This window comes from Coenobita brevimanus, chromosome 108, assembly GCF_032717465.1.
Source record: "Coenobita brevimanus isolate Jiangsu-jjx chromosome 108, ASM3271746v2, whole genome shotgun sequence".
Taxonomy (NCBI): domain Eukaryota; kingdom Metazoa; phylum Arthropoda; class Malacostraca; order Decapoda; family Coenobitidae; genus Coenobita; species Coenobita brevimanus.
In genome coordinates, this window is record NC_137061.1 from 8,636,805 (window position 1) to 8,653,840 (window position 17,036).

Here is a 17,036-nt window from a genome sequence, read left to right on the forward strand (position 1 = left end):
TTGTATTATTCATAACTGGTACTTAGGCCAGTCCTTTTGTATTAAGCTTAAATCTGTTGTGCCAGCCAGGAGTTAATGCACCGGGAAGAACCTGTTTATCATTAATAGCATTAGTTATTGATTGTCAGGGGTGGAGTCACTTTCTCTAGAGGCTAACAGTACTAACAAACAGCATACGTGAGTAATTAGTCTCTGCTGTGTACTGTTGAGAAAGTTCATAAATTCTCATCCTTAGAGAATCGGCGAGGTAAGCCGGCATAAAGTAAAACTTACTGCTTGATTTAACAAGTCAATTCCTTGTCTCTATTTTCAAGCAATATTTAAGTAATTCATTAATACTTAAATTCACGTCCCCCCGTGATATGGAATTCAATGTGGACAAGTGTAATGTAATTAAGTTTGGTAAAAGTGGAAAAAGACCAGATTGGGATTATAAGTTAGGAAGTAAAACCCTACACATATCCAGAAAGAGAGAATGACCTAATTGTGATAATCAAACACAGACTATCTCCGGCTGACCACATCAGTGAGAAGGTACGGAACAAGTGTACACTGCTTGGAAATATGAGAATAGCATTCCCATACATAAATGAACAAATGCTGAGAAAGATAATGACATCATTCATTAGACCAACCCTGGAGTATGCATCAGTTGTCTAGAATCCTCATCTCAAGAAACACATAGATAAGATTGAAAAGGTTCAAAGGGCCGCTACAAGATGTGTACCAAGCTTAAGGGATCTAAGCTACGAAAAAAAGACTAGAAAAACTGAATCTGCCAACACTATAGGGGAGAAGAAAAGAGAAAATATGATGATGCTATATAAATGCATCTCAGGGAAGGAGAAAATAGACATAAATGAGTATATAACCTATGGGGAAGCATCAGCAAGATGACGATGAAAAAACTGCATAAAAAGAGAGGTGATAATGACGTAAGGAAATTCAGTTTCCCAAATAGGACAAATGACCAGTGGAATGCACTACCGAATGAAATAGTGTGTACCAAAACAATTCATAAATTTAAGGATATGTATGATAAAAATGGTTTAACATACGGGACAGTACTAGCCTGACTCATTCCCTTAAAGATACAATTAGGTAAGTAAATTAGGAAAGTACACACACACGTGTGCACGGCTGCGAGTTTAGTCAACCGATAACTAACCCTTCAAACTCAAACCCTCAATGATGCAAAAAACCTCCTTGATCCAGATAGAGCACGAAACCCCAGAACTCACCTAAATCCCTCAACGACACAGTCCCTCCAAATTACAACCCCTCCCATACACAGTCTAGCTAGAAATACACAAATCCCCATACCACATACCGTCTTATGTCAATCGCTAGGAGTGATGTGTTTGGCTGACTGTAGGGTGTACTGACGTGATGTTCTCTGGTATCTCACTTGGTTTACCTCTGTAACACAAACCCATAAAACAACACACTTAACACAACCCCCCGCCACAAACCCCCTGCCACAAACCGTCTTAATCCAAGTGGTGGGGTTGAGGTGGTGGTCAAAGCTGAGGATTGGCGACGTGTTGTACTCCAGAATCTCCCAGCTGTCACCTGCCATTGGCGCCAAAGTACCTGGGGCAGGGAGTAGACGCCAGATTATTATTATTATTGTTGTTCATATTACTGTATTATTATTATTATTATTATTATTATTACTGCTACTACTACTACTACTACTACTATTGCAACTTCTACTACCACTACCACTACTACCACTATCACCACTACTACGTACTACTGCTACTACCACTACTACTACTACTACTACTATTACTACTACTACTACTACTACTACTACTACTATTATTATTATTATTATTATTATTATTATTTTTATCATTATTATTATTATTATTATTATTATTATTATTATTATTACTAACGATAAGAAAAACAAGCAATCTTACACAACACAAGCCCAGAAAACTTTAGGAACAGAGCCTCACACTTCTAACCTGCCCAGAGTCTGCCTTGAAAATCACACTTGGCGTCGTTAAATCGCCTGTCAGCGGTGTACAGAGTAGTGGGGGTGACGGTGAGGGTCTGGGAGTGGCGGTGGTCCAGTGGCCAACGCACCAGGCTCAGCGTCTTGCCCAGGCCAACCACCAGTAGGTCTGGATCACCCTCCACCGGCACCACGAAGTTGACGCCCCACTCACGCCCTCCGTCATCTTGAAACGCGATAGACATTAATAGCTAATTGTATCTGTATTTATCTGTCTGTGTTTCCATGTGTCTGTCTGTGTCTATTCGTATCTGTATCCGTCTGTTGCTGTATCTGCATGTATGCCTGTGTCTATATTTGTCTGTCTCTGTCAGTACCTGCATGTATCTGTCTGTACGTGTACCTGCATGTATCTGTCTGTACGTGTACCTGCATGTATCTGTCTGTACGTGTACCTGCATGTATCTGTCTGTACGTGTACCTGCATGTATCTGTCTGTACGTGTACCTGCATGTATCTGTCTGTACGTGTACCTGCATGTATCTGTCTGTATCTGTATTTGTTTGCGTCCGTCTGCCTGTATCTTCGTAGTAATAGTGGTCGTAACCCGAGGCTCATCTCATTGTGAACCCAGTGGACTGCAGGCTGAAGTCTCCCGCCTCCTGCCGTCCACTATCCTCCTTTCAGAGAGGTAGGGATGAAGATTAGGGTCGCTTGTATTGCCGGTCAGTGGAGTCGACCGGGTTTATCAGTGCCACCGTCTGAAGGTGTCCCTCGTCACCACCCCAAATATCTTACTGCCCTTCATACAAGACATGGCGGCACTACCAACACCATTTATCCAAGCGTTTTCCTGTGTTCACATTACGTGGGAAGAACAGGGACAGAACACTATCTACACCAATTGTCCAAGCTTTTTCCTGTTTCATATTACGCGGGAAGAACGGAGACAGAACACTATCTACACCAATTATCCAAGCGTTTTCCTGTGTTCACATTTGCGTGGGAAGAACAAAGAAATAACAAGCGATAACTGGCACTTGTTATAATACCCTTCACGACAGCAAACATTTTCAAGGGCATGGAGTTATCTCAGTGGCCTTCAGATTGGGTTACAAGGGAAATTTGAAGAGATTTATCACTGCATATAGTAAGCATGACTTGGACAGAGAGGCAAGCACACACACACACACACACACACACACACACACACACACACACACACACACAAAGGTGCGTGTGTGTGTGTCGGATAGGTGAGGCACTTAGAGGTGTTGATAAGGTAAGTGGTGTGCGTCCCTCCCCACTCTGCTCACTTTCCCACGGTGTTCATCTCGGTCATCCCGTCTCTCACACACCTTCTCACCAGACTGATTAAGAAACTGATCCTACCAAAGCAACAGTTTATATATCATCTATCTGTTTATCTATTGCCAGACGCCTTAATCCCGTAAAGGGTGGCCACAAACAAATCACCTCCATGTCGGCCTGTCCCCCACCATTTCACTGCCCTGCTCTCAGCTTACACCCCCTCTCTCATATACCTCTCCACTCCATCCCTCCACCTCATAATTGGGCTCCCCATCTCTCTCCTCCCCCCCCCTCCACCTAATTCAGATCGACTTTCCTCACCAGTCTCTCGCTTTCCATCCTCTCCACATGGCCGAACCACTACAAGTTCTAACTCTTCCTATCACATTCACATCCACAACACAACGCTCCATCATCAGTCTCATATTTATCATTTTTTTAGAGGCAAAGAATAATTTCAGTGGATGTCTTTCCGTCAGACTTTATGGAACCAAGGTTTGAAATACGAGACTGGACCAGCTAGTTCCAAATTACACTGTCGAGGTAAAGGATCCCTCGGTTAGGCTACTATACAAGTGGATTACCTGCCGATTTCCCTTGGTATGTGCAAGATTAACAAGTATGAAAGTAATTCTGTAGGAGTGGCCATATGGAGGGGATGGAGAATGAGAGACTAACGAGGAGAGTTAGGTGAGTGAGGTGGAGGGGGGGGGAAAGGGAGGGGGAGGCCAAGGATGAGATGGAGGGATGGAGTGGGAAGGTATATGAGAGAGGGGGTTGTCAACTGAGAGTAGGTCAGTGAAATGGCGGGGGACATGGCGAAATGGAGGGGATTTGATTGTGGCCACCCGTTACTGGATTAAGGCGTCTGGCGATAGATCGATAGTAATGTACATACCTTACTATATAGTTGGTTGTAGGATGTATTTGTAGGAATGCACTGTATAAATCTGGGAAATACACGTCGCCTCACCTGTACTACTCGGCTTAATAAATCAAGTAACGCCATCCCGAGTTTCCTTTGCCACCTACACCTGAGCCCACCTGTAACACCTGTGGTATAAATTACAGGAAGTTCAGGGGTCATCGATTAATGTCCTTGAAGTGGCGTGCATGATGAATTTGTGTGGTGTGGTGGGAGGAGGTGGTATAATGTTGCTTAGTATGATGTGGTGTGGTGTGTGGAAGGTGAGTTTGTGTGGTATTTTGGGAGAAGGCTGTATGGTGTTGCTTAGTGTGGTGTGTGTGGTGTGATGATTTTGTGTGGTATGGTGGGAGAAGGTTGTATAGTGTGTTGCTTGGTGTGGTGTGATGTGATGTGGTGTGGATGATGATTTTGTTTGGTATGGTGAGACAAGGTTGTATGGTGTGGTGTGGTGTGTGGTGTGGTGTGGATGATGTTTTTGTATGGTATGGTGACAAGGTTTTATGGTGTTGCTTAGTGTGGTATGCCTTCGCTAAAAACCCTAAAGTCTACAGGAGTGAAACACATCTCGTCCGATAATTATAATTACATGTAATCGATTACATGTAATCGTTAGTGACAGACAGACGGACTGGGCCTCTCCTGGAAATACCCCCTCATCTAAAATCTTCAGTCGCCCCATGGGGAGGTGAACCCGTGTGTGTGGCAGGGCTATCACCACGACTGGGGCATTCTAACCACTACACCACCAGACGCCCTGGAAGACTGCCAAATACAAGTGAACATTGAAGATGAACACTGTCCCTGGTAAAGACAAACTGCTGAGATGATTACTGAGGCTAAGACCATTTTGCTTAGCTTATAGAAGTCTCTGCAGCCAGAGGGTTAAGAGGTCTTTATTAACCCCTTCTCTAGACAAACTTAGGCCAGTATTCCTGTCTGCTAAGAGAGCTCCTTAACACCTTTTCCTAAGAGATTTATTTTGCCAATTACACCTTACTGTCCTCTTATGTTATAAATATCCTTCCAGTGTCGCCATACACTGCATGGATAACGTACAAACGTATATAACCTGCCCTATCCAAAAATAAATTGCTAAGGAGGAGATGCTAGGGAGCGTCCTTGTGCTAAGAGAAGACGGGACTTATAGACATCTGTTCAGTCTAATACCAGATTATTTTTATTAGCTTTGAGAAATCCCGGGAATTAGAGAGTTTAAAGATATTTCGAGTAACCCTTTCCCTCTAAAACTACCTATCTACCTATCTATTGCCAGATGCCATAATCCCGTAAGGGGTGGCCATTTGACTTTGAGTTATTTGTTTTACGGGGAGGGGCACTAACCCTCCACCAACCTATCTGTTGACACGTAGGAAGCACGTATGGTTTGATTATATGGTTACCACCCAGCGTTGTAAATGGTTTCTCGGCTTACAGGAAACCATTTGGCTTGTCACTCAATGTAAAACCACCTGTAAAGGAAAGAAAAGCAATAAGAAGTGACAGGAAAGATGAGAGAAATAAGAAGAGAGGAGGGCAGGGACAGAAAAAGAATGATAAAGGCTAAGGAAGAAGTAGGCAGCACTACATCAAGTGAGTGGAAAACACAGTGGATAATTTCATTCCAGTGGCAAATTTCACTGGTTTATTTTCTTATTTCTAGACATCATTATATTCTTAACAAAGGCCTCTTAATATACAAAAAGTGGTTAATGAAGGCCGTCTCTAACCCGCCTTGTTCGAAGTCTCTCTCCCAGCCTCAGTAATATAATTTTCAGATACCAAGCATATAAGAGAAAATAGTGTTCTCGGGGTGATTGATTTAAGATAAAAGATACATGGCGGCGCATTCTACCAGGGTCATATGCCGCCGGTTCTAGGGTTGAATGGCTTAATGAAATACCCCCAAATTTTGTTCAGCCAAGAGAAATGTCAACAGTGAAAAAAGTTAAGTCCAAAACACCACAAGCCACCCCTGCTGTCGTCCTCTGTGCTGGATATGGACTGGCATGAATCTTTTGTTCTGGCAAACCTCGAAACAGTGTCTCTGTGAAGCCTTGACGAGAGCTTCGAGTCACACACGGCGAATCCTACTGATGCAGGATATTTCGAGCTTCCCAACAACAGGTGTTTTATTAAATCTGAAAATAGTATTATCTGGATTCTAGCACTTTGTCAATATTTTTTGTTTAGAATAGCCTACAACCGATGACAGTCCATTTCCAGTAAGGGATGGTCACAATTGCATGAAAATTATATACCGTGCAGTTATGGGCCATTCATTTAGATGCTTATGGTTCTGGAGGCCCGTCACAAATGTTAAGATAATGACAATAATCTGTTGCTTTTCTAGCCTCTGTTTTAGTAGCAGTTCAGGACACCAGACGCTTACAGAGTCGGAGTGGTCAGGGCAATTCCGTTTTCTATAATAGCAAATGTAGGAAAGAGAAAACCAAACCTAATCCTGTCTAAGAGAATCATTTCAGTTTACACAAAACATGCACAGGTTTCCAGCACTCTCAACCACTTCGGTACATACAAACACTGGAACTTGACGCTCCCGAAATTGCTCCACAAAAGATACAGGCTAGATAACGTAAAATCTATCTTAGACAGCTCACCAACCTACAAAGCTCCAGGTCCAGATGGAAGTCCTCCAATAATTTTGAAAAATTGTTCACTTGCTTCTGTTCTCGCTAAATTATTCAGATTACGCATACGTACCTTTTATTCCCTAATTCTTGGAAAAGAAGCCAACATCCACCCAGTCCTACAGAAGGGAAATTCATTTGATCCCTCTGATTACACAACAATAGCTATCACATCTTTTGGTAAAGTATTTGAAATTGTCATTAAGAAGTACATTGTTAAATATATTGAATCCAACAACTAAGTTAGTGACAGACAGTATGGTTTCCGCCACGAAAGATCCACTGTTGATATACTCAATCTCCTGACTCATACCATCCATCAGTCAATTGACCAACATGGAGAAACCCATGCAGTAGCCTATAATATTTCTAAAGCTTTTGACAGAGTGTGGTGCCGTTCCCTGCTATCTAAACTCCCTTGATACGGCTTATCATCTTTTGTCCCCCTGCTCTCCTCATATCTTAGCAACAGAAAGATAATAAATGCCAGCATGTCACAAGGATGAGTCCTGGGGCGAACCTTTTTCCTAATTCATATTAATTATCTCATATGTATCATCCATAACTCCACTCACTCATTTGCAGTTGGCTCAACGCTTCATAGATCCTTTACACTTAAACACCCATTCACAAAGTTTGATGTCTGTAACACATAAGTCAGCACAGCCATCTCCATAAACCAAGACTTGTTTAAGATCACTAAATGGGGACAAAATAACATTGTCTCACATAATGCTAGGAAAACCAAATATATCCAATTTACTAATAGACAGGTATTGCCTGATTCCTATTTTACCTTCTGTGCAACCAGTATCCTTATCTCTAAAAGCATTGAAATTCGCTGTGTTTTACTTAACAGTATCCCCATATTGACCTCTCACGTCAGATCACTTGCTAAAACTGCCTCAAAGAAACTTGGATTATTGTACAGAATCCGTAACTTCTTCATTGACGAGCATATAGCTATAATTTACGAGTCATTTGGGCTCAGCTCGAATATTGCTCACCCTTGTGAAATGGATGTGGAGAGGTTGCACTAAAACAACCGGGCAAAATTCAGAACAGTGCTATAAGAATTATTAATAACCCTACAATTACAAATGCACTACCTCCCCTACAAGTAAGAGAAAATGTTGCCTTCCCTGCATAATTTTACAGATACTTTTATGGCAAATGCTCAGACTAAGCTTCATCCATTATGCCACCTTTGTACGCCTTCCCCCGCACTACACGGGCATCTGGTAGCACTCATGACTGGACTGTCACACTGCCATACTGCAGAACATCTGCTTATAGGAATTAATTTATTCCCCGAACTGCATCCCTTTGGAATTCGCTTCCCCAGAACAGTTTCCTCCCAAACTTTGAAGTACAGCAGTTCATGTCCTACTGTTACAGATTTTTTTATGAATGGAGGAGACCCGTAACCTGGTGTATGGATTAAAAAAATCTAATTTGCTTTTGTTTCCTTTGATCATCTTGTGTAAAACATACACTCACATGCACACACACACACACACTCGAGTTTCCCAGAGGTATGTCAACCATTTCAACAGATACAGAGGAAACACATTTTTTTTTTTTTTACGTGTCTGACTCTAGGCAGAGGCTTCAGGGCCTATTCCCAAGTCCCAGTAGTCCTCTTTGGGGCTAGTTGACCTCCTACATCTCCACATGTCACCACTTTGGCGCTAACACCCACCATCCACACTGAAAACATGCTAGGCCTGTCTCATACAGGACTGGTGTACTGGTATTAGGGGGGGTACTTTTATGACATGTCGGCGGGTCATCTGGTAGATCAGAAAAGTCTCCTTTTTAAGAAATTAAAATCCTTAAACTGTTCCCTGCCCCAGGCAGGATTCGAACCTGGGTCTATTTGGACTGCAGACCGCCTCTCTACTGGTTCTGCCACCGCCTCCCCCAAAAACAAATAGGAAATTTCCCGAGCTCATTCTTGTCGTCACCTCTGTCTTCACCTCTGATGATATGAATACACGGAAGTGCTTGAGAAATTTAAAGTTTTCCATCTTCCTTGTGAGCATCAGCATATTATGAGTCACCTGCATCTAAATGATTCACCTGCATATATAAAGGGTAGTCCTATTGTAATGGGGTGTATAAAAGCCCATGTTGCCTAGAGGTAAAGAGGGGATCCTTTCTTTGGCTCAGTGGTATCGTGCATGCCAATGAAGCGCGAGGGCCCAGGATCGAATCTCGGCAAGGACTGTGTGATGAATTTGATAAGTTTCAGTCTGGTTACTACATTATATAACGCCCTCTTCCTCTCCGTCGGGCTATTTCTCGTGTGTTGCAGGGACGGCTCAGTCAGGATTATCAACGTCTACCTAGCATCATTTATTCGCATCTTACTCCCACTGACACACCTGCACCCACACCAGCAGACTGAGCCATGCCCACAACACATAGGATACCATCAAGAGAGTTTCTATAAAGGAGTCCTATATATGGACCATCCTGTTTGACTCAAGCACAGTGGTTATGTAAAAGAGAAGGCTGAGGTAAATCACTGAATGCGAAATTATAAGGTGTGTGTGTGTGTGTGTGTGTGTGTGTGCCACTCACCAATTTTCAGCGTCTCGTGACTGCCGGTGTCAACAAAGTACCGCCACACTGTCTTGTTCAGGATGTCAACATACAGCAGAGCCTGTGGGCAAATATTTATGAAGGATATTAACCAACCTTGGACAAATTTCCTTACCAATTATCACCAAGAATAATTTTGTCTCGACATGTTTTGTAGCTGGTGTACGGTACGTATATATATATATATATATATATATATATATATATATATATATATATATATATATATATATATAACATTAACAAAAATAAAAAACGACTTTATGCACAGTGTACGGTCAGGAAAGTTTGTGAACATGGTACCTTTTGGTCCTGCAGCCAGTGTGGACCCTCCCCCAGCTGCAGGCACGGCACAGGCACCTGCTTCACCTCCACCGCAGACATACTCCCTTGTGTGGTCTCCTGACGGAGGGGAAACGTGGTCTATGCTGTGGGGGTTTCGAAAATTGGACTGAAGGACTACTGGGTCTCTCGGGAAGGAGTGTCACGAGAGTAGGCTACAAAAGGAGTACAAAGGAAAGTAAACAGCAACAAACCTATACCTCATACCAATTAATCTGGCCAGTCATATATGGCAACACTGTTCCTGCTGAGATTCTGATTGGCTGGAGATGTTTGTTCGATTTCGTTGTTTCTTACACCGATACTTCCTTTATTATCAGATGTGATACCGAGTTGGTCGACCAAACAATCGTCAGAAGCAATAAGAAATCCGTTATATACTTAACAACAATGAAATTTTCGTTTAAAGATAGAGATATGTGTCAACAAAGTTTTATGACAGTCCAAGTCGAGGTCAGCATTCGAACAATTCCTTTATATCTCCGACACTTCTTAATATAACAGAAAATTAAGGAAACCTGCTTAATCAAAGCATTGGTATAACACACATTTAAATTTTAAGATCAGTCCGTACTGTGATAATAGATGATATATAATCAAATAGTTTTCCTTTAGCCTACTTTGATTTCTGTGCTTTCTTCAAACCTCCCTCCCCGCAGAACTCGTCTTTTCATTAGAATTTTTAATTATTCAGAGTTGTGGCACGATTTAAGGGTGCGGACTGATCTTATAATTTAAATGTGTGTTATACCAATGCTTAGATTAACCAGGTTTCCTTAATTTTCTTTTATATTAAGGAATGTCGGAGATTTGAAGGAATTGTTCGAATGCTGACTTTGACTTGGACTGTTCAATTACTTTGTTGACTCATATCTCTATCTTCAAACGAAAATTTCATTGTTGTTAAGTATATAACGGATTTCTTATTGCTTTTGACGATTGTACTGTCGACAACTCAGTGTCACATCTGATAATAAAGAGAGTATCGGTTTAAGCAACAACGAAAGCGAACAAACACCTCCAGCCAATCAGAATCTCAGCAGGAACAGTGTTGCCATACATGCCTGGCCAGATTAATTGGTATGAGGTATAGTGGTCGTCTCGTGGCTGTTTTGTTACAGAAGCTATGGCTATGATACATGATTATATGAACAAATCGGAAGGCTACCAAAACAAAAAAGGTCCAAGTCCAGAATCATATCTATTTATCTATCGATCTATCTGTCGATCTATCTACCTATCTCTCATCTGCCTATGTTTGTGAAGGTGCTACATGAACCTGTTATAGCAATATGAAGCACACACGAAATGAGAATGACATGGAAGGATACTCTGTCGACTGGAGATGAATGAGAAATATGGATGGCAGGACACAGTGCTGGCAATGGATTGTCGTCGAGGTTTTGCACATGGCTGTACATACACTGATGGGTGAAGGCCTCTCCCTACTTGTCCACTCTGATCAGCTTAGCCTGTTCCATCCGGTTCCAGTAAAATCAATAAACATTGTCTCTCCATGATTTTTTTTGTCCATCCTTTCTCCCACTTCCTCCCCCCCCCCCGTACTGTTTCCAAATATACACACTAACCCTCCCATGTCGGGACAGTTCTTGGTAATCTGTTTCAGTTCTTTGTACTCTATTTCAGACGATTTTATTCAGCTGAGAGGGAGTCATAGGAGCCTGTGTGTTATAATAAAGAGCATATCAACTTACTGTGCAGAGAGAAGAGAGAGTGTGAAGGTGGTGGCGGTAGAGGGTTAAGCAGAGCACTGAAGATAACCGTCTGCCCACTGCCTTATCACTGCTGCTCTCATCATTACGCAGATTTATTTATTATCAGCAGAATATGCAGTGTGAAGGTCAATGAAAGGTTAGGATGATGATAATGATGACCAGGAACAAAGAGGCGTGTGAGCAGTTATACTGTAAGTACATGTAAGCAAGTATCATGTACTGTTCCTTGGGTCTAGTCATTATCATCATCATCATCATCATCATATTTTCTCGAATAACAATATCAAGACGAAAGTGAGCAAGGGTTACTCATATATCTCGTGTATCATATATCTCTTTTATTATCATCATCATCATGATCAACGAAAAAGGATGAAGTAAGATCTAAGAAAAAGTAAACAAATGATAAAAGAAAAACAGAACTCTCAAACGGCGTGCCCAATGAACCAGGTCACACAGTCATCCACACAACACCCAAACCATTGAAATCCTGGCATTACCTCACTAGCAAAGCCTTCAATGATGCACAGTCCAGTTGTTCCAAAAAGTGTCTGTGATTTCAGTCTTTGCGTTTTAAAACTGTGAAAGTAACATTTAACTTTTCTACTACCATACGGGAGCTGGAGAGGGACATCTTTAAGCAGTGAACGTGCCTGGTTATACAAACGTCCCTTAAGGTCCTCCTATCCCTTGAACGGAGAAAGGTGGACGGCAGAGCAAAGGAAATGTTGCCCTGCAGTCCACAGGGTTCACGTTCAAATGAGTCTGGGGTTATAACTACAACTACTGTTATAGTCCTATATATTTCAGTTTATTTCTGCTACTTTGATGTAAATATGATGCTACTGTAGCCTCAAGTTCCATTAGGGTGTTTGCAATATTTTGTGTTTCCTACAACTTTTAAACACATAAACATTTTGCATCGGCAGGTTACAAGAAATTTTGTTTATTTTATTTTCCTTCTTCTGTTCATCCTCTGTAAAAAAAAAAAGTAATTCAGGTACAATGTATAAGTAAAATACCGAGGAAATGGTGTATAAATTTTATGCTGAACGCCTTCTATTTAAGCCCCTGTTGCACATTCCATAATCGAACCACGCCAGCACTATTACTTGTAATTCAGTTAGTAGCGGCATCATGGTCCTGATTCGGGGTCTATCGTGACCGATCGTGACATTCGTGACGCACTCGGCCGAGGCCATGATATAGTAGCGCAAGGATTAATTTATCATGAAGCTCCACGATTTTTGTGGGAAACGTAATACTATTGTAAGTCTTACGTGACCCTATCGCGATCTTCATTGCAGCTACGTGAGCCTGTCGTGGCTGTCTTATGTCCTTTCATGACTCTGTCATGACAAAAAAAAAAACGTTACGAGTGAGTCACTATAGCCTTACTATACCGAGTGCATCACAATAGATGCAAGCATGAGTCAATATTAGAGCTAATAATTTTGACCATCATTTGACAGTTAATACACACGTGTCACGATGGTCCTAAGACGGAGTCACGATGACGCTAAGAATATGGCGATTGAGTCACGATATAGCTAATTATGGGTCATGATAGAGTCACGATAGACCTACGTACTTTTCACGGCCTCGGTGATTTGGCAATCGCGCGGGCACACGTGGCAGAACAACCTCCCTGCAACCCTGTTGGCAGCTGAGACAGGACAGGACTGTGCGTCTCTCTGATCCAGCTTAACCCCTTAACCGCGGGGCGTCACTTTCGTGATGCTCGGCCACAATGGATCATACCGCGGGGCGTCACTTTTGTGATTCTGTGTTATTTTGGTTTATCCTGGGCTCTCAAGTGGTGGCTTGTATCATCTATCAGTACTGCCAATGTCCAACACTAGTCAGCACTCCAAATCTCATCTGTACTCCCATCCATTGTTGACAATTTAGCAATTTTACCCCCTTCGTGACTCCCCTCCCTACCTGCCCTCCATTACCCTGTCCTCTCACCTCCCACGCCGCGCTGCGCTACGCAAATTTCTCCTGGATTTTTCCACAGATTTCATCCATTGAAATAAGCCCTATGCCCTATACTTATACAAAATAATATATACCAAAAAAAAAAAAACAGGTAAGTGATAGTGTTATACACCAGAAATTGGCTAATTATCACCTGACAAAACCTCACGTGCATTCATTTGCTACATTACCATGGTAATTTCCCCTTTGATTTATGCCTTGTAATTGATGTCTGTAATAAAAATATATATCAGAAAGGAAGGGAGAATCCTAATTGACATTTACATTCACCTGGAACTACCTATTTCTTTATGTATTGCCGAGATTTTCTACCTATAAAAAATTAGCCTGTAAGTCAGCAGCAGTCAGCCTAAAGTGTCAATGTCAACCCTTCCCTTCTCAGATAAGCCGTGGCATTTAGTTCCTTTTCCTCTGCTGTAGAGAAACGATGTCGCACTCGTGCTTCGCCATTCCTGCCGCTTCTGTGCCCATTGCAAAGGGCCCCGTGACCTCTACTCCTAAGAAAAGTAGTGAGGCAAGCAGGAAAGGCCTTAGTGACTCTGCAGTGGCACGTGAACTGGCAGAATTGTCCATGATTATGATGGACAGTGACTATGACGATTCGGGTGAATCTTGTGATGAGCTGGGTGAGGTTATCGTGCCAGAAACAGCAACAACGAGTGCTACAGTGTGTGAATCAGTGTCTAGCTCCAAGGGAAAGGAGCCTTTAGTGCAGCAAGGACAGGAATTTGGGAAGGGAGCGAAAAGGCGGCGTGTTAGCCCCAGAACAATGCCCCCACGTGACCCAGCCCGCCATGAGTCACGAGTGCATTCACCTCCCCGTTCCCCAAGCCCCACTTCACTCATTTCTTTATCATCGTCGGCTGAGTTATCTCCGGAGTCTTCGTCGTCGGAGTCACCACCAGCATCAACAGTGAAGGCAGGCCGTAGAGGTAGAGGTAAATCAAGGAGAGTGAAAAGTAGTGTAGTAGGGTAAGGGCTGCTAGTGCTGTACGGCAACCTAGGGTCAGTGCGAGTGACCTTGACCGAGATAAACCTCCCTCACAGCCAACCTCCACCACCACCACCACCACCCGCCCTACACCGCCACGACAGGGAATCCTGGACGCTTTCGCGTGGACGGAAGGGTCAGATTTTGTGCCAGAAAATCTAGTTTTTGATGAGAGCTCCTCAGGAGTTCAGCCTGCCTTCACTATGGACGAAAATGCTGAGTGTGTCGACTACCTTTTGGCCCTCCTAGATGACGAAGTCATGCAGCACATAATTATGTGATGAGACTAACAGGTATGAATCACAACGTGCTGTAAGTGGTACAGGTGCAGCCAAGATGCAACAGTGGTCCATGCTGAGAGTGCAGGAGCTGTATGTGTTCTTTGCCCTCATGCTTCTCATGCCACACTCCAAGAAGCATGAGTTGGAAGAATACTGGTCCATGGACCCCTTACTACCCTCACCCACCTTCAATAAGTACATGGCCAGAGATCGCTTCCGGAACATCATGGGAAACCTGCACTTTGCCGACAACGATGTACCTTCCCAAACCGACCCACTCTGGAAGATCCGGGAGATTCCGAGCAGAATGAAGGATAATTTTATGTCATTCTTCCACCCCTTTCAGAAGGTTGTCATTGACGAATCCTTGGTTTTGTTCAGAGGACGTCTTTGGTTTGTTCAGTACATTCCAAGCAAACGCCATCGCTTTGGAATTAAGTTCTTTGTACTGTGCGACTGTAAGACGGGGTACATCCTTAACTTCGTCATATATTCAGCCAGCATTGTCGATCTGGATAAAATACACCCCCTTGGCTTCTCAGGCTGTGTAGTGAAAGGGCTCCTAGAAAAGTATTTTGGTGGGAATCATGTGCTGTATACAGACAACTACTATACAGCACCGAAACTTGCCAAATACCTTTCTGAGCACGGCATTGGCTCCTGCGGCACTGTGAAAAGTAATCGTGCCCACTTCCCCAAATTCCCAGAGGCGGGAACCTTGCAGTGAGGAGACGTGCACCTACGCAAGTGTGAGAAGATGCTGGCAATACGGTGGCATGACAAGAGGGTCGTGCACATGCTCACCACCGTACATAAGGGGGAGAAGAGAGACAGTGGGAAGGTCGACCGTAGGACAGGCGAACCTGTGATGAAACCTGATGCTGTGTTGGACTATAATATCAACATGCGGCTGGTGGACAAGTCCGATATGATGATTGGTGAGATTGACTGCCTCAGGAAGAATACTAGGTGGTACAGGAAAGTTTTTCTGCATCTGATAGATATGACGATGCTGAACGCCTTCATCCTGTACAAGATGAAGGTCAAGCCACCCAAGTCCTTCTCCCTGAAGTTGTTCGCCAGGACTTGTGTCCAGCAGCTGCTGGAAAGATATGGTAGGGTGACAGCAGCAACTCCAAGGCGCCATCCAGTAACACTTCCCGACCGACTTGAGCAGAGGGCGTATATGGATCGGCACAGACTTGAGCTTATGCCTGCCACAGGGAAAAGGAAGGCTGCGATTCGCAGGTGTCAGGTATGTGCGCATACCACCCGCCGCACACCTGAGCATAAACGCACCTCTTGGCAGTGCGCTGAGTGCCAGGTTCCCCTCTGTGTTACCTGCTTCTTCGATTACCACAGCCAGAAGCAGTTCTAACAGTGCAAGTATGGAAGCAGAATGATTTGGAAATAATGTGTAAATAATGTGTAAATAATGTGTGAATAATGTGTAAATAGCAGGTGAAAGCAATGGATGTTCAGTTCATATGATTGAACAGTGTATTATAGTTTTATCTTACTGAAAGTGACAGTGAATAACATAGTGTAAGTAAAATAGAAGGGTAAATATTGAAAATAGAATAGAAAATGTAAATAGTAATGTAAGTAATTAGTAATATATGAATGTGAGTACAAATAATTTGTTATAACAGTGTAAGTGAATCCGTGGCTCTCTACGTATTTTACTGAATGAAAAATTGAATGACTTCAGTGACAATAAACTAATACGACTGAAGGAAACTTATGGAAAAAGACTCCAGATATATATAAGTGTGATACAGTAATAGAAGTATAAAGTGTGAGGGGTTTTATGAATAATAAATGACGGAGTACCTAGAGCGAACTAGCGCAAGTGCGACGATCAGACGCGCTCGTAATTTCCATTGCTTTCACAGTGTTTTTTTTTTTGGAATATGGATCCCAAACTACTTGAAAATTATAGAATAGTGTTTATAGTGTTTGTATCTGGCTGTGGTAATCATATTACGGGTTGTCGGGAAGTGTAAAGTGGAGACTTCGTTACCCTACTTCAGAGGCCTCCACAAGTCCTACGGTAATGACGAAGGCTCAACAAACATTCCAGGAGAAAGGTGAAGGTATGTGCCATAAGCATGTGTAATTTTATTATTCTAGGACTAATAACTGATTTTTGGCAAAATTTTTTTGAGAGTCTGTCGGAGCCCGAATAACCTCGCGGGACACGCAAAACATTGGTAAACAAGCCC

The 17,036-nt window shown here is 42.8% G+C and overlaps 1 protein-coding gene across 1 annotated transcript in view; it reads right to left on the reverse strand.

The window, feature by feature from the left end:
* Positions 1-17,036, reverse strand: part of LOC145416952 (uncharacterized) — a 43,231-nt gene that overhangs the window by 11,463 nt on the left and 14,732 nt on the right. The window contains exons 9-12 of the mRNA XM_080285803.1: positions 9,764-9,862; positions 9,440-9,521; positions 1,977-2,192; positions 1,487-1,572 (exon numbers count right to left, since the gene is read on the reverse strand). Coding sequence (XP_080141929.1) covers positions 1,487-1,572; positions 1,977-2,192; positions 9,440-9,521; positions 9,764-9,862 — 483 coding nt within the window. The remainder of the gene's footprint in view (positions 1-1,486; positions 1,573-1,976; positions 2,193-9,439; positions 9,522-9,763; positions 9,863-17,036) is intronic.